This window comes from Neoarius graeffei, chromosome 7 (assembly GCF_027579695.1).
Source record: "Neoarius graeffei isolate fNeoGra1 chromosome 7, fNeoGra1.pri, whole genome shotgun sequence".
Classification (NCBI taxonomy): Eukaryota; Metazoa; Chordata; class Actinopteri; order Siluriformes; family Ariidae; genus Neoarius; species Neoarius graeffei.
This window is the reverse complement of record NC_083575.1, coordinates 31,013,607-31,036,476: the sequence shown is the minus strand read 5'-3', so window position 1 is coordinate 31,036,476 and position 22,870 is coordinate 31,013,607. Positions and strand designations below refer to the sequence as shown.

The 22,870-nt window shown below is 42.8% G+C and overlaps 2 protein-coding genes across 7 annotated transcripts in view; both read left to right on the top strand.

The window, feature by feature from the left end:
• The first annotated feature begins 12,552 nt into the window (after positions 1–12,552).
• Positions 12,553–15,928, top strand: LOC132888832 (uncharacterized). The gene is made up of 3 exons (XM_060924927.1): positions 12,553–12,961; positions 13,241–14,503; positions 14,899–15,928. The coding sequence occupies exons 1-3, from the start codon at positions 12,553–12,555 to the stop codon at positions 14,955–14,957; spliced, it is 1,731 nt and encodes a 576-aa protein (XP_060780910.1). The 3' UTR covers positions 14,958–15,928.
• A 5,051-nt stretch (positions 15,929–20,979) lies between these two features.
• The window catches only part of b3galnt2 (beta-1,3-N-acetylgalactosaminyltransferase 2), a 58,779-nt gene continuing 56,888 nt past the window's right edge, over positions 20,980–22,870 (top strand). For all 6 annotated transcript variants that reach the window (XM_060925489.1, XM_060925490.1, XM_060925488.1 and 3 more), the window contains exon 1: positions 20,980–21,245. In XM_060925489.1, coding sequence (XP_060781472.1) covers positions 21,116–21,245 — 130 coding nt within the window. In that variant the 5' untranslated portion in view covers positions 20,980–21,115. The remainder of the gene's footprint in view (positions 21,246–22,870) is intronic.

Here is a 22,870-nt window from a genome sequence, read left to right as displayed (position 1 = left end):
AAGAAAAGAAAAGAAAACCCATTTTTAAAATATAGTTATGAAGATAGATTATGATATAAACTAACAATTCATGTGAATAATTGAAAATAAGGAGCTCACACAACTAAGATATCCATCTCTGAAAGTCAGTTTCTATGCAGAATGGACAATTTCATGGAGGCCGCCATTGAAAATATTTTAACCAATCAGAAAAATCCCCCCTATCGTTTCCGGCAATGCTTTGACACCATTTGGGTGCAAGATGTGGAAGCTCTGCACAGCAAGTAAGACTTGAAGCTGTCCCTGGCTGGAAATTATTTCATTAAAAGTTTATATGAAAACAATTTGAAATTCCATTTCTCTAACAAAAAAGTGGAGGGGGAAAGATAATACTGATGTTGCTGATAAACAGTGAGGGAAGAGTGAACAGTTGATGTACTCCTATGTGACTGAATGGGGGAGGTAACTTTTCATATTTATATCCCTGGTACAAGTAGTGCTGCCATGACAGCCTCATTCTGCAGACTGTAACCTTGCTAGACTACCTACAAACAGATCTACATACAATCTCATCTCATCTCATCTCATCATCTCTAGCCGCTTTATCCTGTTACAGGGTCGCAGGCAAGCTGGAGCCTATCCCAGCTGACTACGGGCGAAAGGCGGGGTACACCCTGGACAAGTCGCCAGGTCATCACAGGGCTTGCATACAATCTGACTTACCTAAATCTGTTGAAGAGGCAAGTGCATGAGTTTTTACACATTCCTGGCAGCATAAACACTCGTTAGCACGCTTAGCATGCTCTCGACTCATTCATGAAAAACCTCATCAAGAGGTCACCAGGCTAGCCTACCATAATTACCGTAGTAGACAGTCCAACCCCTGTGGCAACGCAGAAAGAGAGTAAACAAACACTGCTTTATGCAGCTTGTGTGCTCGGAACATTTTGAAGAAAATCGTTTCACTCAAACCACTTGGATGCACCAGACATTAGGAATACCATACAAGCCAGCACTGAATCCAGATGTGGTTCTCACAATCTTTGGCCAAAAAGTGGACAAGACAAACGAGACAACACGTCAGTAGTCCGCAAAAGAGAAGTTCAAAGGGTAAGAAAACACTTTTTATGGCTTCCCTAAGTTTTTATTAAGCATGATATGTTATTTGGAGTTCCTCTGGGCATAAACGTAATAACTGCTGATGCATCTAAGCAGCTTGATGTTTGTTGGGTATCTTGTTTTGATTTAGTGTTGTCAAAAAAGTCTCGGTAATGACTAACTAAAACAACTCTATAAATATTGTTCACTTGTGTGTAACTAATTGATATGGTAATGCTTGTTTTTCATGATCATCATCGTTATTCATGTGATTGTCCAAAATACTCGAGGAAATCAGTGAAGAAATGTCGCTGGTGCTATGGTCCATTTTGTCAAATATGGCCGTGTATTGTAAGTCACGTCACACTTTATGGAAACCATTTGGAGTTCTTTTAGGTATATGGGAATTTGTTTGTGGAATAGCCTACCTCGATCACTGCAATCTAGTCAAACACATGATAATTTTAAGAAACAGGTGAAACAGTTTTTATGGAGTAAATTCCAAACCCAGTTTTATGATGTGTATATAACTAGTTTTTAATCATTTTGGTGCCATTTCTGTAATCTAGTTGGACCCTGTGATAATAGTTAGTATATATTTTTGTTTATGACTTTCATCATTGTTTATACAATTTTATCAATTTATTATTGTCTCTTATATTTTATTGTTTCCTGCTATAATCAAGAGGACCACATTGGAAATAAGTGTATTTTATACTTTGTGTTGTCCTTGGTGCTATTTACACTGTATCTTTTACATGTATGAATTTTACCAAATAAATCCATACCATACCAGCAGCTTGGGTGTTTCTGGCAATATTTTCGCCTTTTTCCATACAAGTGCATCCTCCTGTAATGCTCACATGAATCCTGTATAGTAAAGCAGTGTTTGTTTACCCTCTTTCTACATTGCTGCAGGGGTTGGACTGCCTTCTATAGTAATTATGGTAGGATATCCTGGTAAAGTCTTGATGAGGAAGTTTTTCATGAATGAGTTGAGAGCATGCTAACGAGTAGTATAACACAAAGTTTCAGCCTTGTTTTACAGGTAAAGAGTTCAGGTTTGTCCTTAAGTCAGGGTTGCAGCTAATTAATACACTATTTCAGATATATAGTGAAAAAAATCGACATTGTCATCTTAGTAGACCTTTCGTTTTGCCCCTTCAGTACTGAAGTATACACTCAGCCTTGCACCCAAATGATGTCACGCATCGCCCTTCCAACAGGCAACATGGCAGCCTACTGGTGGCATTAGAGTAGCAATACAAAAACACTCACAACTTTCTTATAAATGGTCACACATGCCTGAAACTTTTCTTACTTTTCAAGGCAGTTCTTAATGCCTTGCTGTGAAGTAATCCTCAGACTTAGCTCATCCATCTTTTTGGAGAGGGATCACATATTTGTGAGGAGAATAAAAGGAGGTAATTTATGTGGTGTAGCCTTTAGCTTAGTTTGTAGCCTGGCCCACTTCCCCTGCTACTGCCTCTGCTCTTTTTGCCACCGTTGGCGTCTCCCTACTGGGATGGTAGCCCAAGCTGAGCCTGATGGGCTGGTGATCTCCGCTGGTATTCGAGTGTAGTCAACAGTGAGGTGATTGCTTGAACTGCCGATTCTTAGGAGTTTGTCGTGTTTATAGACAAAGTGTGCCTTAACATTGCACTCCAAGACAAGCCATAACATTAACAACAATAATATATGCAATAACCTCAGGGAGCACCAAGCCGCTGCATTCATGCATGCTGCCATCATGCTGGATCACATCACGGAGTAGTTATTAGTTATATTAACTAATATTAGTTAGCTCTCTTTTGGAGAATAGTGCAGCATTTTAAAGGCTGTTTTAAAATTAACACAACTTGTGAATTTGTTCACAACATTTAACACAATATGTGTAGACTGTTCTGCTCTACACATTCTCAGTATGAGGTTTTTTTTAAATGCATGAGCTACTTGATTTAACTGAACAGCAGCCTGATAATAGTCTGATAATGACATTGACTTGCCATTTTGTTTTTATTATATTGTATACTGTGGTACATAAAATATCATATATTATAATCACTCCACTGTGTGAATTTTTAAAAAAAATCTGCAGCTCAGTGGTCATTTAATACCTCTGACAGAGGTGGACAAAGTACCCAACTTCATTACTCAAGTCAAATAGTGGGGCGGTTTAGCTCGAATATTCAAAAGGATTGTGCATTTTGTGATACAAGCATCAAATTTGGCACAAATGTACATTGATATATGGCTAACATTTTCAGATATTGAGCCACTCGGAATTCTCCCTTCATGTCCGCCATATTGGAATTCAAAATGGCCACCATATGAAATCTACATTTTCGATTATCTTTGGGTCTAATGCTGCTATTGACTCGATTCTGGTGTCTAAATGTATGTTTTGGGGGGCAAGGAATCCAATGGTAACAATCTGCATCGCATATTTTGTACCAATGAGCCGCCATATTGGATTTCGAAATGGCCGTTGTTTGAAATCTACATTTTCGATTATCTTTGGGTCTAATGCTGCTATTGACTCGATTCTGGTGTCCAAGTGTATGTTTTGGGAGGAAAGGAATCTGATGGTTACAATCTGCATTGTGTATCTTTATAAATTAGCCAACATATTGGATTTCAAAATGGCCGCCACTTGAATTCTACATGTGCGATTACCTCTGGGTCAAATATTTTTATAGTACATGACAATATTTGCTGGTATCCATTTTTCAAAATGACATACTTTATTACAGTACTCCACTTAATTCATGAGAGATGAATATTCATCATGTATTTTTGACAAGACAACATTTTACTCAAAGTCTATGAAGTAAAAATTGTTTTGACAAGTTTGAGTTAGGCAGCACGGTGGTGTAGTGGTTAGTGCTGTCGCCTCACAGCAAGAAGGTCCTGGGTTCGAGCCCCGGGGCCGGCGAGGGCCTTTCTGTGTGGAGTTTGCATGTTCTCCCCGTGTCCGCGTGGGTTTCCCCCACAGTCCAAAGACATGCAGGTTAGGTTAACTGGTGACTCTAAATTGACCGTAGGTGTGAATGTGAGTGTGAATGGTTGTCTGTGTCTATGTGTCAGCCCTGTGATGACCTGGCGACTTGTCCAGGGTGTACCCCGCCTTTCGCCCGTAGTCAGCTGGGATAGACTCCAGCTTGCCTGCGACCCTGTAGAAGGATAAAGCGGCTAGAGATAATGAGATGAGATGAGAAGTTTGAGTTATTGATTAGATTCTGTGTTGTTCTAGGTTTGATATGGAACCCGAAGGAGTTCCAACAGTTAAGCAATAGGCTAATTATCCTAAAGTAGGTGAAGGTGACGGGCAGCACGGTGGTGTAGTGGTTAGCACTGTCGCCTCACAGCAAGAAGGTCCTGGGTTCGAGCCCAGCGGCTGATGAGGGCCTTTCTGTGTGGAGTTTGCATGTTCTCCTCATGTCTACATGGGTTTCCTCCGGGTGCTCCAGTTTCCCCCACAGTCCAAAGGCATGCAGGTTAGGCTAACTGGTGACTCTAAATTGACCGTAGGTGTGAATGTGAGTGTGAATGGTTGTCTGTGTCTATGTGTCAGCCCTGTGATGACCTGGCAACTTGTCCAGGGTGTACCCCGCCTTTCGCCCGTAGTCAGCTGGGATAGGCTCCAGCTTGCCTGTGACCCTGTTGGAGAGGATAAGTGGCTACAGATAATGGATGGATGGATGGAAGGGTGAAGGTGACTGCATTGTCAAGCAGGAGAAGGTGTGTGTTCCTGAAAGTTTAACTGGAACAACTAGATAATGCTGATGAACAAGAATGAGCATCTATTCCGTCCTCTGCCTCTTGGTTACTTACTCAGCCACTGACTTTTGGTGGATGACTTCCTCATGATTGTACCAAATTCTTTCCTTTTTTTAAAATGATGGATTTAATATTGCTCTGTGGGTGCTCCAAGTTTGGGATATTTTTTTAATAACCAAAGCCTAATTGACACTTTTTCAGAACCTTGTCCTGCATGTGTTTTCATAGGTTATTGGTTTTCATGATGCTGTTTGCTTAAGTATGCTCTCTAATAAACCCTGGAGCTTTCTACAATCAAATCACTGTCTTTAGAATGGAAATCACCTCATAGTTTCTGGAAATTTTCAGCTGATTTAACCATAACTAATTTAGGGGTTTTACACCAATGGAGGGTGAATAGTTGACAAATTATTTTTTTTATTTGTAAATAATTTTGCAAACTATACTGATCAATCCATTTCTCAATAATATGGGCTATTTTGTGTAGAGACATGACATACAGCTCTGGAAAAAAAAAAAAATAAGAGACCACTTAAATCTTTTCTTAAATCAGCATCTCTGTGTACGGCAGCCATTTCATTCCAGTGTCTGTGCTGGGATTCCAACACATCTCATTTTACTTAATGAGGTATTGATTAGGTCCTCACCTGCACCAAATATTATTTAATGAGGAAAAGTATAAAATCCACTGATGTGGTCATCACTATCCTCTTGCAATAGAACCAGTCTGGATGGCAAACACAGTGCTAGTATTACCTTAAATTTAATTGGAATATAAAAATATCTATTCTTCATGTAACAGTCCACAGAATGGAAACAACAGGGAAGTGAAGTTTAGGTCAGATAAGCACAAATGTAGATTTCAAATGGCGGCCATTTGAATTCCAATATGGTGGACATGAAGAGAGAATTCCGAGTGGCTCAATATCTGAAAATGTTCGCCATATGTCAATGTACATTGGTGCCAAATTTGGTGCTTGTATCACAAAATGCACAATAGGTTAGCTATGCTGCCCCACTAAAAGTACAGATCCCACTGGTCAGATGTTACTCCAATACAAGTGAAAGTTGCACAGTCAAATTTTTACTTAAGTTCAAGAACTGAAGATTGGCTTTTAAAAATACTTGAGTACTAAAAGTACATTTTCTGTCAATGCATTGTTATATTATTGTTACAATGCTTACAAAACCTAATGCCTCTGAAACAACCGACTGGATTTACTAATGGCCCTTTTCCACTACCCTTTTTCAGCTCACTTCAGCTCGCTTCAGCTCACTTCAGCCCGACATGGCTCGCGTTTCGACTACCAAAAACCAGCACGACTCAGCTCGCTTCAGCCCTGCTTAGCCCCTAAAACTCGCACCGTTTTGGAGTGGGGCTGAAGCGAGCCAAAGCGAGCCGAGTGAGGTTGGGGGCGTGAGCAGACACTCCCCTGTGCACTGATTGGTGAGGAGGAGTGTCCTCACATGCCCACACACACCCCGCGAGCGCGCTGGGATCTGTAAACACTGCAAACCTGGAAGAAGAAGAATTACGAATTATGAGAATTTCTGAAGCCTTATGCGCCTCACCTCATCTATGGACCCTTTTCAGTCACGTGACCTTCGTAAACGCGACCGCCATTTTGGACATGTAGTGGACTTCGGCTCAAATCGGTTTGAATGCGAGGAAGGCGACAAACATAAAAGAAAAAGGAGCGAGATGCAGAAAACTGTATTTACTAGTTTACTGTAATTATGATCTGGCAGCTATTTACACCGGATCCAGTGTAAATAGCTGCCGGAGCCAACGTCCGGCCGGGCCACGTGCGAGCGCGTGCCGGCTCCGCGGCCGCCGGCTCCGGCCGGGCCGCAAGCACGCACGCGCCGGCTCCGCAGCCGCCGGCTCCGGCCGGGCCGCGAGCGAGCGCGCGCCGGCTCCGGGGCCGCCGGCTCCGGCCGGGCCGCGAGCGAGCACGCGCCGGCTCCGCGGCCGCCGGCTCCGGCCGGGCCGCGAGCGAGCGCGCTCCGGAACCTCGGACGTTGGCTCCGGCGGCTATTTACACTGGATCCGGTGTAAATAGCTGCCAGATCATAATTACAGTAAACTAGAATGGAATGTTAACAGCAATGTAATGCCTTTTCTGGCTAATTTTATTCGTCTTACCTCCAACAAAGTGGTCACTACACAAGCGTTGGTATGCCGCTATCCATCTTCTCCGTCGGTCAGCATCTACCGGGATCCGATAAAATGATAACCCTTGCCTTGTTTGTTGATGGTTACTACATCCAGGTGCACAACAATATAGTGGCATGATGGAAGTCTTGCTGAAAATAAACACTTTCTTTGCTGCCGTTCCTCAATGCTGGCTGTGGTAAACTACTGGTAGTACATGTCCAAAATGGCGGCCGCGTTTGTCGTGACGTCACGTGAAAAGGGTCCATACGCTCTTGCCAGTATCTGTCCGCGTTGTCGGTGACAACAAGCCACAGCACCAAGACCAGCAACACTAACGACTCCATGTCCTCCATGTTTATTGTTTACTATTCGGGTCGTGAGACTACCGCTTAAAAGATCACTGATGTCACTGTTTGCGCTGCTTAACGACATCACGTGACGTCCACCCACTTTCGCTAACTCCACCCAATGTGTCCACCCACTTCCAGCCAGCACGGTTCAGCGCGGTTGTAGTCGAAATGCAACTCCAACAGCCCCGCTCAGCCCGACTCAGCACGGCACGGCTCAGCCCGACTCAGCTGCGTTTGTAGTGGAAAAGCGGCATTACTAACTTGTAGAGCCTGGTAGAATGTTACAAAATGAAACACAACTGAACTGAAAAATAGCCACTATCTTTTTTTTTTTTTAAATTGTAACACTCCTCCCCACCCCCACAAAGCAGCATGGTAGTGTTCTGACCCAACTCTGGCAGTGTGTGCACACATGTATGTGTATGTTAATCAGGAAGACAGGCTGGGAGATGTTTGCCAATCTTCAGCAGGCTGTCGATTTCCAATGATCAATATGTTAGTGTGGTTAATTAAATGTTTATTTTTTGTCTTGCTTTCTTTGTATGGGATTTGCCATGTTCTTTATTTCTTTAATGGACTGGATGAGGACTTCCTAACAGTTATTAAAATGGTGTCTCATCAGTGATCTGTAACTAGGCGGACTTTAAAGAAACAACCAAGGGCAGGTGACTCTTCAGATCAGACCCTTGGTGTGGTATTAGTTTGTTTATCCTTCTTTTTTTAATGTAAATGCAGCTTGCTCAGAAAATAAAAAGGACAAGCCAACCTGCTTAAAACCCAGGTCCACACCTCGAGCTTAATAACTGCCCAACAGCAACACAGCTTTAAGCAAGACAAAAAAAAAAGTGCAAGACCATCATCTGACATCGAAACAAAAAATTCCAGTAATTTGTTGTGACTGAGTAGTACAATACTGTCCATCTCACAGGTCACATGCATGGACGCAAGTGTATGTATTCATGCACATATGAATCTGCCTGTAGAGTAATGGTGGTTTAACGTTAAGCTAGCTAGTCAGTGAAGCTCCACCTGACATGCTAGCAAAATCTTTTCAAACTCAAAATCATATTGGATAGCTAACATTACTAAAAAGAAAGATTTCTACATTTTGTTTACTTGGGAAGATTATGCTAAAATATTTCTGAAAGCACTTCAGATAAGTTAATGTTATTCATGCTAGCATAACTCTGTTTTTACATGCTAACTAACAGTGTCCAAGTTAACAGTGTTAATGTTTAGTCCAACAAGTCTACGGCAACTTGGCGGGAAAATCCATAAAAGTCATTTGACTAACTAGAGTGTATCGCTATTGCAACGTTATCTCCAGCTCTAAAGCACATAAAACTTCATTGCAAGCTTTCTTCAGGAATAAAATGTTTACATCCCTCAATATGCTTCTGCAGGTCAGATGGCAAGTTTTTGTAGGCTGTGATGTGCTCCATTTTAGGCAGACAAAGCAAACATTTAGAACAAAACTCTTTATTCCTTTCAGAAAACTGAAAAATGGGTTCTAGCTATAGCCATGGGTGTATATTCCCCAGAAGTACTGCCTCCTTCCATTCTGCCATCAACTGATCATGTTAAATAATGCCGTTGAGAAATCATTGAACTTGATTTTATCCAGTCTATGGATGTGACATGACCCTAGTGATTACTGATAGGCTGTCTCAGTGTCACCTGCAAAAAAACCAATCACGTTTTAGAAAAGAAAAGAAAAAACATCAACTTTCAAAGCTGCTTCATGAGTAATGAAGACCTTGATAGAAATGTAGTGGAGTAAAAAGTACGATATTTGTCTTTCAAATGTAGTGAAGTTAAAGTCATAAGTTGCTAAAAAAATTAATACTCAAGTAAAGTACAGATACTCACAGTACTCAAGTAAATGTACTTCGTTACTGTCCACCTCTGGCCTCTGAACATCCTATCCGTTTCTCAGAGACGATGTAAACAACAATGCTAATGCCAGCCATTTAGATGCTTGTCAATACTTACTTATTACTTACAGTATCATACACCAGCCCCTTGCAGATAAGATTGAAAACCCTGGAAATCAGTGGAATGGTAGTACTCAGGTGAGGGATTTCAGTGGGGAAATTTTAACTAATAGCGTTACTCAAATAGTGTTACACTAACACTAGCCCTCTCTATCTTCAGCTTGAATAACATTAGCTTACTACTATAGCTTGCTATATTCAATGTGCTCTTGAAGCAGGTAAAGACAGGTTTATGTTGTGGTGTGGTTACAGTAGTAGTTAATTGGTTTTGGTTGGCAAGTGTATGTTTCATGCATGGTGTCACAGAGTAATGCTGACTTCTAAGGACTTTGGCAGGAGTATGTGATAAGCATCATAGGAGTTGTATATCGCTGTATTTTGACTGGGAGAGGATTCACGCTGGTGACAGCTAGCAATATTCTTAGGGTATGTTGGACTTAATCATTTCTTAATTGATATCTCATCTCATCTCATTATCTCTAGCCGCTTTATCCTTCTACAGGGTCGCAGGCAAGCTGGAGCCTATCCCAGCTGACTATGGGCGAAAGGCGGGGTACACCCTGGACAAGTCGCCAGGTCATCACAGGGCTGACACATAGACACAGACAACCATTCACACTCACATTCACACCTACGGTCAATTTAGAGTCACCAGTTAACCTAACCTGTATGTCTTTGGACTGTGGGGGAAACCGGAGCACCTGGAGGAAACCCACGCGGACACGGGGAGAACATGCAAACTCCGCACAGAAAGGCCCTCGCCGGCCATGGGGCTCGAACCCAGGACCTTCTTGCTGTGAGGCGACAGCGCTAACCACTACACCACCGTGCCTCCTTAATTGATATTTACATGAAAAAAATTATATCCGCAGCTGTCATTTTTAATACTGGTTTAGGCCACACCAATTCGATTGGTTCTCGGAATCGCCGCTTGAAGAAAATGCAAAATGAAAAAAAAAACATTCTGAAGACTGCAGGTTGAGGTCACGTGACGTCGAAAACCAATCAAATCGCCCCTTTCACTTTAGATAAAGACTTGTGGAAGAAACTTGCCTGTGGAGGGGAATCCTGCAAGGCCTGTGTTTGTGATTGTTAGGATATTCAGCGAACAGAAGCGTAAAATCTTTGATAGGTGTGCCAAAATTCAAGAGGGCACGTTGATGAATATTCATCTCGGTTAAATTGATCGCGGAGTTTTAATCACATAGGCTACCGTCCGCATATCTGGTGAGACAGCACAATCTTGTTCTAATGCTATTAGTCACAAGACTGTTGCTTCAGACTTTTATTTTCAATTATCCTTAATGCATATGGGTGGAAATAAGATAAGCTATTAAAAGAGCCATATGAAATGTGTAACAATAATGTACTGTCTTTGTTTTGTTTCTCTATTATGAAAGCCCTCTATTTCCACCGCTAATTTTACCATCAGAGCATTTTTTTATTTTTATTTCGCTCGCTTGCTTCATATTTTTCCTGAAAAAATCCCAGAACCAACTAATTAAATTGGTGTGGCCTTAGTTTGGTTTCTAACAGAACTGTTAGACCATGTATTTTACTCTAATTATTCTAATTTGCCAACTTTGTCAAAATGGCACAAGCAGTTAACTTACATGGCATGGTGGGGAGATTTTTTTTAGTATTTTTACTCAGCTTGCAATATGGAAATTTAACTTGAGATGTTTTATGTAGTTGTGTGCCATTTTTTATTAGCATTTAGTTTGTACTTTGTATTATTAAAGAGCCTGGCTGGAGTTCTAAAGTTCTAGAGTTAGAGTTCTACTAATTATTCAGCACCATGAGGCAGGATTTTTTTTTTCTTGCTAATGATCTAAATTTACTCTATAGCTAACAAAGATGTATTTATACATCTTATGTATACCGGTACATCTTATTTACCTCATACAGCCTTGGCTAGCTTAATCCAATTATTTCCTATAACGACAATCCTTTTAATACAAAAACATTTCAGAAAATATAGTTCAGATCTGTGTAAGACTGTTGGTGTATGAATGTATAGCTGCAGCCTCATGTTACCTAGCATTATTTTGGGGGAGGAAATGAACTATGATATCAGCTAATGTTTTGTGTAAAAATATTGTTTAAAAAAGTGGCTGCTGCATTATCTATATAATTGTTAACATTTTATTAATTTATTATGCAGCAAATAGACAAATCTGAAGTTGATTGTCGGCCAGTGATTCCTGGGTCCTTGGATGATCAAATCTACATCAATCCAAGATACAAAGTTTTGAAATAAGTGAAATGTAGAAGGTGTGGTTATGTGTCATGTTGTGTAATGAAATTAGAAAAATAACTGTTTAGTCCCATGGTAGGCATTTACTATTCTGCCCTATTCTATGAATTTGTAATGTTATTGTGATGGCTCCAGCCACACATGGTAACATCAGCCCTCACTCTTCCAATGCATGTTATTAATTTCTTTTGGTACATTATAGATTTGCTGCACATTTTGTTGTTTGCAGTCACATGTGCTATCATGCTCAAATAACTCAGTTCACATTTTGTTTTATTTATTTATTTTATTAGTTTACTTTCTTTAGCCTTACATTGTTTTATATGGGTGCACACATTTTAACACTGTAAGGTTATATTATTTGTTTGGCACTAATCATGTGTTTTTTTTTGTCTTGAGTTACCTGGTTGAGTGTTGGGGGCGGTCCCTTCCTGTTTGGGCAAAGGCGTGGCTGAGGGCTGAGAAAACCTAAGTCTCGGCGCCGACGAATTGGGCCGTACTATATCTCCTGTGTGCCTGAGGGGGGAATTTGGCCTTAGTTGCTTTGTTCTGTGTTATGATTTAAGCTTATGTATTTAGTTTATCCCCTTTTTGTGTCTTTTGGTTTGGCCAAGCCGATATATCTTCCCTTTTGTCTCATTGTGTTAGGTCAGTCTTTGTTTAGTTAAAGTCACGTTAGTTTTGTGTCTTATGTCTTCATACTTTTGTTGATTTATTTTATAGGCCTAATTTTCAGTTTGTGGCTTTTATTTATCTTTGATCATTTTCTGGGTAATAAAAACCCTTTACTTTGAACTAAACCTCCTTGTGTCCTTATGCCTCACTGATCGGTTCCCTCACAACTGGTGTCAGAAGTGGGATCTTCCAGTGACGGACACAGGAGTTTTTTTTTCTTTGTTTTTTTTGAAAAAAAAAAAATTCCCCAACAAAAAGAGAATGATTCGTTCTGGAAGAACAAGAACAAAAGAACAAGAAGCAGCTGCAAGCCAAGCGGCCCAGGAAAAGTCAGCAGATGGCGATGTGGGAAGACCTGGAGAATCAGAACGGGAAAAGGCCGAAGATGGAGGTAGAGAACCAACCCTTGCGGACCTGGCGGGCATTCTCCGTGCACACATGGGGCAGCAGGAGGCTCGAGATGAGAAGCAGAGGGAGATGGTTGCAAGACAAGAACAAAGGTTTAAAGCACTTCAGCACCAGTTTCAGATGCTGCAGCTAGAGGTACAAGCTCGAACATCCCCATTACCAACTGACTCTGATCCAGATCTTGAGGCTCCGTCCAGCAGACCTCACTTGCAAGCTCAGGTTGAGTCCACATTTATTGCTGATGCAACTACGACTGCAACAGGTCAGGTTCGTCCACGTCATGGGCCTAAATTAGAAAAATTAACTGAAAATGACGATATTGAACATTTTCTCATTACATTTGAACGTATTGCTGTAGTTTGCCGATGGCCAAAAGTAGATTGGGTTTTTCACTTGATGCCTTTGTTAACTGGTAAGGCTAGAAGTGCTTATGTGCATATGGACATTGATGACTCTCTTGAATATGACAAAGTTAAAACAGCTATTCTCTCTAAATATGACATTAACCCTGAGACCTATAGACAAAGATTCCATTCCCTAGAGGTGAATCCTGATGAAAGTCCTAAGGAGCTGTATGTGAGGCTTAAGGAGCTCTATGGAAAGTGGATCCAGCCAAAAGGTAAAACAATTCATGATGTGAGTGAAATGATCATATTGGAGCAGTATTTGAGAATGGTGTCCCCTGAGCTTCAGGTCTGGATTAAAGAGCACGACCCTGCTTCGGCAATGGAGGCTGCTAGGTTGGCTGATGTCTTTGTGGCGGCACGAAAGAAGGGGCAGCCGTGGAGCCACAATTCATGGAAGACAACAAGAGACAGCCGTAAAACCATCCAGCAGTACTATCCGAAGCTAGAGGCCAGTGGGGGTAAGCCACTCATAGGAGAGAGTCAATCCATGCCCAAGCCACAAAAGCCAGCCGGTAAGAAACCCATCTGTTACCTATGTGGAGTTGAGGGCCACACTAAGCCTATGTGTCCTAAAAACACAGCAAGGTCTCACAATATGTGTGTGGTGCCACGGCCTAGTGTCAATTCAGTTCATATTAATGAGCAAGATGCTAAGATGATTGATGTCGAAGTTAACGGGACTGTTCTTAAAGCCTTAATTGATACTGGGAGTGGTCAGACCCTGGTGCACAGGAAATTTGTGCCTCCTTATATTGTCAGTACCAATGACGCTGTGCCGATTTGCTGTGTGCATGGAGACGAGAAGTGCTATTCCACAGCCGAGATGTACATTAGAGTTGAAGATCAAACCTATCTATTGAATGTTGTGGTTGCTGATAATTTGCCTTACCCTGTCGTACTAGGCCGAGATCTCCCAGTGTTGCTTGATTTGTTGGAATCGGACAAGAACCTGAAGTGTTGTGCTGCTGTCACTAGAGGGCAAGTTAAGAAGTCTAATGAGCATCAGGAGATCCTCAGCACCCTGCCATTTTACAATCATGAGTTGGAGACAAAACCCGGGAAGTCTCGTAAGACTCGTAGGCAGAGAAGACGGGAGAAATTTCTTCACACAGTGCTGGAACTTCCAACTAATGTTGAACCTGAATCACCTCTAGGATTTCAGATACCAGTCGAGATCATTGACATGCAGAAAGGTGATAATTCTTTAGCTCCTCTTTTTCAGAAAATCAGTGAGGAGGAACAAGGAGCTGATCCGGATGGGAACAAGGAGGCGTACATTCTCCAGAAGGGTATCCTCTACCGCCAGCAGGGGTCAGTGTTGCAGCTTGTGGTCCCCCAAGCAGCTAGAGACATCATATTGCAGCTTGGGCATGCCGTTCCCTGGGCTGGCCACCTGGGTAAGCATAAAACCACAGCTCGCATTAAACGTCATTTTCACTGGCCCAGTCTATACAGAGATGTTGCCCAGTACTGCAAAAGTTGTCCAGAATGTCAAATAACATCTTCTAATCTCCCGCCCAGAGCTCCACTCCAACCGCTCCCCATTATCAGTACGCCATTTGAACGCCTTGGAATGGATATTGTTGGTCCTGTTGAGAAAAGTAAAGCTGGAAACCGATACATGCTGGTCATAACAGACTATGCGACCAAGTACCCAGAAGTTTTCCCATTGAAGTCTATAAAAGCCAGATCAGTTGCTTTTTGTCTGGTGCAGTTCTTCTCTAGAATGGGTTTTCCACGAGAAATTCTTACTGATCGTGGAACTAATTTTATGTCGACTCTCTTAAAACAGGTCTATCATTTGCTGGGAATCAGGAGCCTGAGAACTACGCCATACCACCCGCAAAGTGATGGGCTGACAGAACGCTTCAATAAGACCTTGAAGCAGATGCTGAGGAAGTTTGTCAGCAGCAGTGGTACTGATTGGGACCTCTGGCTGCCATACCTCTTGTTCGCGTACCGTGAAGTTCCCCAAGCTTCAACGGGTTTCTCTCCTTTTGAACTTCTCTATGGGCATGAGGTCCGAGGGCCTCTGTCTTTGTTGAGGGAGATCTGGGAGGGTGACCAGGGGAGAGAGAAGGCTGTTAATGTTGTGTCCTATGTTGTCCAGATGCGGGAGCGTTTGCAGAAGATGAGTGAGCTCGCCCAGGTACATATGGCGGAAGCCCAGCAGCAACAGAAGGGCTGGTATGACCAGAAGGCCCGCCAAAGATCCTTCAGCCCTGGCCAGAAGGTGTTGGTGCTCCTCCCAAGCAGTGATAGCAAGCTGCTAGCAAAATGGCAAGGCCCATTTGAGGTGCAGAAGAAACTTGGGCCAACGACATATCAGATCTCCACTCCAGGTCAGTCACGCCATTGTAGGGTGTTACACGTGAACCTCCTGAAGGAGTGGGTACAGAGACCTGAAAAGAGAACAGATGTAATGCTGGTTAGAAGTATACTGGAGGAAGAGGAGGTAGACGATCAGTACTTACCCCCTGCTGGTGATCTGGTGAATTTCGATCTTAGCCACCTCCCAGAGGGTCAACAGCTCCAGGTGAGGGCGATCTGCAGTCCTGAGGTGTTCCAGGAGAGACCAGGGAGAACTGATCTTGTTGTCCATAATATTGTTCTTAAAGAAGGTGCTTCTGCAAAACGTCTCAGTTATAGGATCCCAGAGTGCCTGTTGACCGCACTGAAGGGGGAGGTGGATGTCATGCTCTCCCAGGGTGTCATAGAGCCTTCCAGAAGTGAATGGTGCAACCCAGTAGTCCTTGTGCCGAAAAAGGACGGCAGCATAAGATTCTGCATCGACTTCAGGTATCTCAACTCTGTTTCCCAATTCGATTCTTATCCAACGCCAAGGATTGATGACCTGTTAGAACGTCTGGGCAAAGCAAAATTCTTGACTACCATCGATCTTTGTAAGGGCTACTGGCAGGTCCCTCTGTCTCAGCAGTCACGGGAGCTAACAGCTTTCCGGACTCCGTGGGGGCTGTTTCAGTTCACTGTACTTCCATTTGGGCTCCATGGTGCCGCAGCCAGTTTCCAGAGGCTGATGGACCAGGTGCTCTGTGATTTTTTCTGATTTTGCAGCTGCATATTTAGATGACATAGTCCTTTACAGTAACAGCTGGGACCAGCACCTGGAACATCTGAGCCTTGTTTTGGGACGTCTCCGCTCCGCTGGGCTGACGGTCAATCCGGCCAAGTGCGTCTTTGCAGCGTCTGAGACAGAATACCTGGGCCATACGGTGGGGAATGGATCAATAAGACCACAGGTCAGTAAGGTCCAAGCCATTGAGTCATGTCCTCTACCACAGACAAGGAAGCAGCTCCGCTCCTTTCTTGGGATGGCTGGCTTCTACCATCGCTTTATCCCTCAGTTCTCCATCAGGGCAGCGCTTCTCACCGACATGACCGGGACCCGGAACCCAAATCAAGTTCAATGGACAGAGGAAGCGGTGGCAGCGTTTCATGATCTCCGTCAGTCATTGAGTAAGCAGCCAGTGTTGTTTAGTCCTGATTTCAATGATGCCTTCATCTTGCAGACTGATGCTTCTGACAGAGGCTTGGGAGCCGTGCTTCTCCAGGGGCCCCCAGAGGATCGCCATCCAATCGCCTACATTAGTAGGAAGCTGTTTCCCCGGGAGGTCCGGTATTCAACGATAGAAAAGGAGGCGCTGGCTATAAAGTGGGCCCTTGATTCCTTTCGCTATTATCTCCTTGGTAGAGAGTTTACGCTGGAGACGGATCATAAGGCGCTCCAGTGGATGGAGAAGATGAAAGATGCCAATGGAAGAATTACCCGATGGTACCTGGCTCTCCAACCATTCCGCTTCTGTATCCGGCACATCCCAGGCAAAGAAAATCTGACAGCTGACTATCTCTCTCGCAGTACCAGCGAGAGTCCTGAAGGAGGGGAGTGTGTGATGGCTCCAGCCACACATGGTAACATCAGCCCTCACTCTTCCAATGCATGTTATTAATTTCTTTTGGTACATTATAGATTTGCTGCACATTTTGTTGTTTGCAGTCACATGTGCTATCATGCTCAAATAACTCAGTTCACATTTTGTTTTATTTATTTATTTTATTAGTTTACTTTCTTTAGCCTTACATTGTTTTATATGGGTGCACACATTTTAACACTGTAAGGTTATATTATTTGTTTGGCACTAATCATGTGTTTTTTTTTGTCTTGAGTTACCTGGTTGAGTGTTGGGGGCGGTCCCTTCCTGTTTGGGCAAAGGCGTGGCTGAGGGCTGAGAAAACCTAAGTCTCGGCGCCGACGAATTGGGCCGTACTATATCTCCTGTGTGCCTGAGGGGGGAATTTGGCCTTAGTTGCTTTGTTCTGTGTTATGATTTAAGCTTATGTATTTAGTTTATCCCCTTTTTGTGTCTTTTGGTTTGGCCAAGCCGATATATCTTCCCTTTTGTCTCATTGTGTTAGGTCAGTCTTTGTTTAGTTAAAGTCACGTTAGTTTTGTGTCTTATGTCTTCATACTTTTGTTGATTTATTTTATAGGCCTAATTTTCAGTTTGTGGCTTTTATTTATCTTTGATCATTTTCTGGGTAATAAAAACCCTTTACTTTGAACTAAACCTCCTTGTGTCCTTATGCCTCACTGATCGGTTCCCTCACAGTTATATTCTGCAGTTTGATTTCTGTGAATCTTATTGTGGGTTATTCTGTGAACCTGATTGTTAATACTTTTTGATAATAAATGTGATGATTAAGAAATGTGTTGAAGTCATAAATAGTGCAGTAGTCATTAACTAACTTTGTGTCATAACATTTTTTGTGTAGGTTTTTTTGGTCTATGGTCATGAGCTTTGGGTAATGACCGAAAGAACAAGATCGCGGATACAAGCGGCCGAAATGAGTTTCCTTCGCAGGGTGGCTGGGCGCTCCCTTAGAGATAGGGTGAGAAGCACAGTCACTCAGGAGGAGCTCGGAGTAGAGCCGCTGCTCCTCCACATCGAGAGGAATCAGTTGAGGTGGCTCGGGCATCTCTTTCAGATGCCTCCTGGACGCCTCCCTGGGGAGGTGTTCCAGGCATGTCCCCCCAGGAGGAGGCCCTGGGGAAGACCCAGGACACGCTGGAGGGACTATGTCTCTCAGCTGGCCTGGGAACGCCTCGGTGTTCTTCCCAAGGAGCTGGCCGAGGTGTCTGGGGAGAGGGAAGTTTGGGCTTCCATGCTCAGACTGCTGCCTCCGCGACCCGGCCCCGGATAAGCGGGAGATGAGATGAGATGAGATGAGATGAGATGAGATGAGATGAGATGAGATGAGATGAGATGAGATGAGATGAGATGAGATGAGATGAGATGAGATGAGATGAGATGAGATGAGATGAGATGAGATGAGATGAGATGAGATGAGATGGGTTTTAAGCATGTTTTAACAATGTGTGTAGCCAAGGATTGCACATAATGTGTTAATATTACATGTTTACACATCTTTGTGTTAACCTTCTTGACACATTTGCTATGTTAAAGCAATCATCTGAGTGCACCTACAAAACTTTTTGACATTTCCACAGCTGCCATTTAAAGTTTTTTTTTCTTTTTTACACATCATCATCATCTCCCTTGTCCAGCACTGTTGCCAGGTTGGGGTCCATGTAGACCCTATTCTTCGTTTGCAACCACGTGACCAAAACTGCTTGCGTCATTGACCGCCACCATGTTGGAGGATATACCGTACTATATACATATACACAGTGGTAAGAATACAGACTGGAAGGCAAAGAGGAGTTACATTTAGAACCTTGTAGTCATTTCTCAAATCTATTTTCAAAACAATAATTTTAACTACTTCAAAAGATAGGTATCTAACACACTATATAACATAATTAGCTATAAAAGATCACTCACCAGGTGAGGAGGCTGCAGTATTTGAGGGAGTGGATTGACATGAATCTTGTTCGATTGACTCTGTGATTGTTTGGGAAGATTCTTCAATAATTTTGCATTTCTTTCTGCGCTTTGTAAGCCTAGCATTTCGAGCTACCACTTTAGTACCATCTTTGATTTTGTTGTGGCCCATATTTTGTGTTGGAGCCCAGTCTGGATATGTAAAATTGTAGAGATCAGCTGGTTTCCCTAATGGAAAGAAAACCATTTCTTATTTCAAGAAATATGAGGTCTTGAAAGTACTGACCGAGGCCCTCTGGGCCGAGGTCAGTATTCAAGGCCGAGGTCACGGTATTTCACCATACGGACCAACCTTAAGCTGGTAAATAATATATTAATTTTTTTCTTTGCCAAATTCTAACAGAAAACGAGAGTGCCTGAAAGGGAAAACTGAGCCGAGCCGCCATTTTGAATCCTCATTCACGGCTGTAATGCAAATTGCTTTCTCCTCGGTGTACAAGTGCACTTCCATGGCAGGAAAAAAAACTACATTTTGCTGCCTATGTAGTCCCCTATTTATACAAAATTCAGTCATTCAGGATTCAGCCATGTTTTTGCTTGGCGTTAGCAAGTTAGAGGTTTTTAGCTTTCTCCTGAAATGTTTTATTTTATTTCTTCTTCCTCAGGGTAGTAAAACTCGCTTTCACTGTGAACACTGTTGTTATCACTATCCATGCTGTAAAATTAATGCTATTTTCCTGAAAAATGCTGGCAAAAATTTAAGATTTTTGATAATCTTATAAATAAATCTCATCTCATTATCTCTAGCCGCTTTATCCTGTTCTACAGGGTCGCAGGCAAGCTGGAGCCTATCCCAGCTGACTACAGGTGAAAGGCGGGGTACACCCTGGACAAGTCGCCAGGTCATCGCAGGACTGACACATAGACACAGACAACCATTCATACTCACGGTCAATTTGGAGTCACCAGTTAACCTAACCTGCGTGTTTTTGGACTGTGGGGGAAACCGGAGCACCCAGAGGAAACCCACGCAGACACGGGGAGAACATGCAAACTCCACACAGAAAGGCCCTCGCCTATGTTTGTTGTTGTTGTGAACGAGCAAGTCGCCAGAGGTCCGTAACCGGGGTCTGCAACTGGGGTCCGTACCGTAGGATATGGACCCGCTCGCCAGCCGATCAGAGCACAGGATTTGGACATAGAATAGGATTTGGATTTAGAATAGGGCTGTTTACTGTATTTTTATCATTTACTGCTTGATCTCAAACACATTAAGAAGGCAAGAAACTCGTCCTCTAATTCACTTTTGATGAGGCATATCTCATCTCATCTCATTATCTCTAGCCACTTTATCCTGTTCTACAGGGTTGCAGGCAAGCTGGAGCCTATCCCAGCTGACTACGGGCGAAAGGCAGGGTACACCCTGGACAAGTCACCAGGTCATCACAGGGCTGACACATAGACACAGACAACCATTCATACTCACATTCACACCTACAGTCAATTTAGAGTGTGGACTGTGGGGGAAACCGGAGCACCTGGAGGAAACCCACGCGGACACGGGGAGAACATGCAAACTCAGCACAGAAAGGCCCTCGCCGGCCACGGGGCTCGAACCCGGACCTTCTTGCTGTGAGGCGACAGCGCTAACCACTACACCACCGTGCCGCCCCTATGAGGCATACCTGTTAATAGAAAAGTTTTGATGTCTGCAGTATTGTTCTACAATGTAGAAAATCCTATGAATTAGTAGGTGTCCCCAAACTTTTGACTCTGTACTACTGTCAGTCTATAAAAAGTACAAACATTTCATAATGATGATTTATTGTATTTATTTATTTGCTTATTGTAACTGCATTATAGTTAGTTAGTTAGTTGCATATAAATTTTACACATGTGAATATAATTTAAAAAGCTCTAAATATTTTTGGCATGAATTTGATCCCATATGAGCCCGACTTTCCATGTAGGAATTCCGAGTTAGGAGCTTTATCAGAACGTAGCCTAAGGGGAATGCAGTATTAGTGCTTGCTCTTCCAGAAGCCTGTGTGGGTCCTCGGCTTAATTTCTATTGGTCGATGACGGCCATCAGTGCGCAGTGGCCATGCGATATGATCAGTCTAATGACTTGCATCTTAAATTGATTGTATGACTCTGTTTGGTTCGTCCATGAGAAGTTTAGCACTGTTTCTATTCCCGTGTGTGATCGCGGTGCTGGTGCATGAGTGGTGGTGGCTGAAGGACCAAGCTGATTTCTTCTCGGATGTCAGGACAGCAGGTAGGAGCTCACAATCTTTATTTTCTAGCTTACCAGAGGTAGTTATTATTATACAGCATTTATTACAGTCACACCTTCGTTATATGTATATACCAAGCATTTTTATGCTGGAAAAAAAAAACCCACAGTTCAGCTGGAATATTTGAAAATAACCCTGCGTTGTGGATTTGTGTAATAGTTTGAGCGCACAGTGTGATAATTGTTTCATCTATAAAATTTAAAAGGTTTTCTGTAGCCCATATTGTCTCCACTTTTAAAAGGGTTCATGGGTTTGTCCTTTTTTTTTTGCGGAAGTCTTCAATCAGAAGGAATCACTTTCAGAAAAGCTTATTGACTAGAAAACATGAACAGCCTGACTCCATTGGAATCGTCCGCCGAAGTGAGTAACACAAGGCATTGTGGGATTTTAGGGCATGGAAGTAAATATCTTATAATATAGGCGGTGTTCCAATAGTCCGTCGTGTGTCCTTTGCTAATCAATTTTCCTTGACCCCAATGGAAAACCTCACGAGGTGAAGGAGAATTCATAAAGACCTAGGAAAAGACAACGGCGTTGCTAAGGGAATACGACTGCATTTACACTAGGCCACGTAATTATGCGACGGCGCATGTTATTGACGTAGCCTAGCGCGTGAAACCCACTTATCTCTATGTAAAAAATCTGGATGGCTCATAGCCACTGAGCGCTTTGGCTCGTCTGAGTGAAGCCGTCTGGCCGCCATCTTACCACTCACATTGCGTGTATTTGTCTAATGTGTTAAACCGTCGTATCCGATTAAACTTGCCCCTAGAAAAGTATCTCCTGACTTTTTTCTCCCTTTGTCAGTTGTCCTCCTCTTATTTTCTTAACTTTCCTCACATTCCTTACATATCTTTATAGCACCTTCACTGTGAATGTTTTTTCCTTTTCCTGTCCAGTCTCTGATCATTTTTAATGGCTCTTTTACAGCTATAATTATTATTTTCCGAGATTATTTCAGTTTTTCTCTTATACAGTGTATCTTTCTCTTTCGTATAGTTCTTATATTAGCTGCTTCTTGAACCATTATGCTATGGTTTGCCATATTTAAGATCCATCCATCCATCCATCATCTGTAGCCGCTTATCCTGTCCAACAGGGTCGCAACAAGCTGGAGCCGATCCCAGCTGACTATGGGCGAAAGGCGGGGTACACCCTGGACAAGTCGCCAGGTCATCGCAGGGCTGACGCAGACAACCATTCACGCCTACGGTCAATTTAGAGCCACCAATTAGCCTAACCTGCATGCCTTTGGATTGTGGGGGAAACCGGAGCACCCGGAGGAAACCCACGTAGACATAGGGAAAGCATGCAAACTCTACACAGAAAGGCCCTCTTCAGCCGCTGGGCTCGAACCCAGGACCTTCTTGCTGTGAGGCGACAGTGCTAACCACTACACCACTGTGCCGTCTGAAAATTTAATATATTCTAGACTAATAATAAAACTAAATATTTTCAAGCATTTTCTATTTTATTTTTCATAATTATAGCCTACAGTGCAATTAAAATATCAAAATATAAGAATATTTAATTTTGAGTTTGAGTAAAACAGTATAAATACCAGATATCTCTCAGTCTAGTTCAGTTCATGCAACCACAATCATGG

Bases quoted from the DNA above. Each gene is read 5' to 3' on its own strand.
- LOC132888832 (XM_060924927.1), top strand. From the start codon at position 12,553: ATGATTCGTTCTGGAAGAACAAGAACAAAAGAACAAGAAGCAGCTGCA. The intron at 12,962-13,240 runs GTCAGGTTCGTC...TCCATTCCCTAG, and splicing joins TGCAACTACGACTGCAACAG to AGGTGAATCCTGATGAAAGT. The intron at 14,504-14,898 runs GTAAGCATAAAA...CTCTTAAAACAG, and splicing joins TCCCTGGGCTGGCCACCTGG to GTCTATCATTTGCTGGGAAT.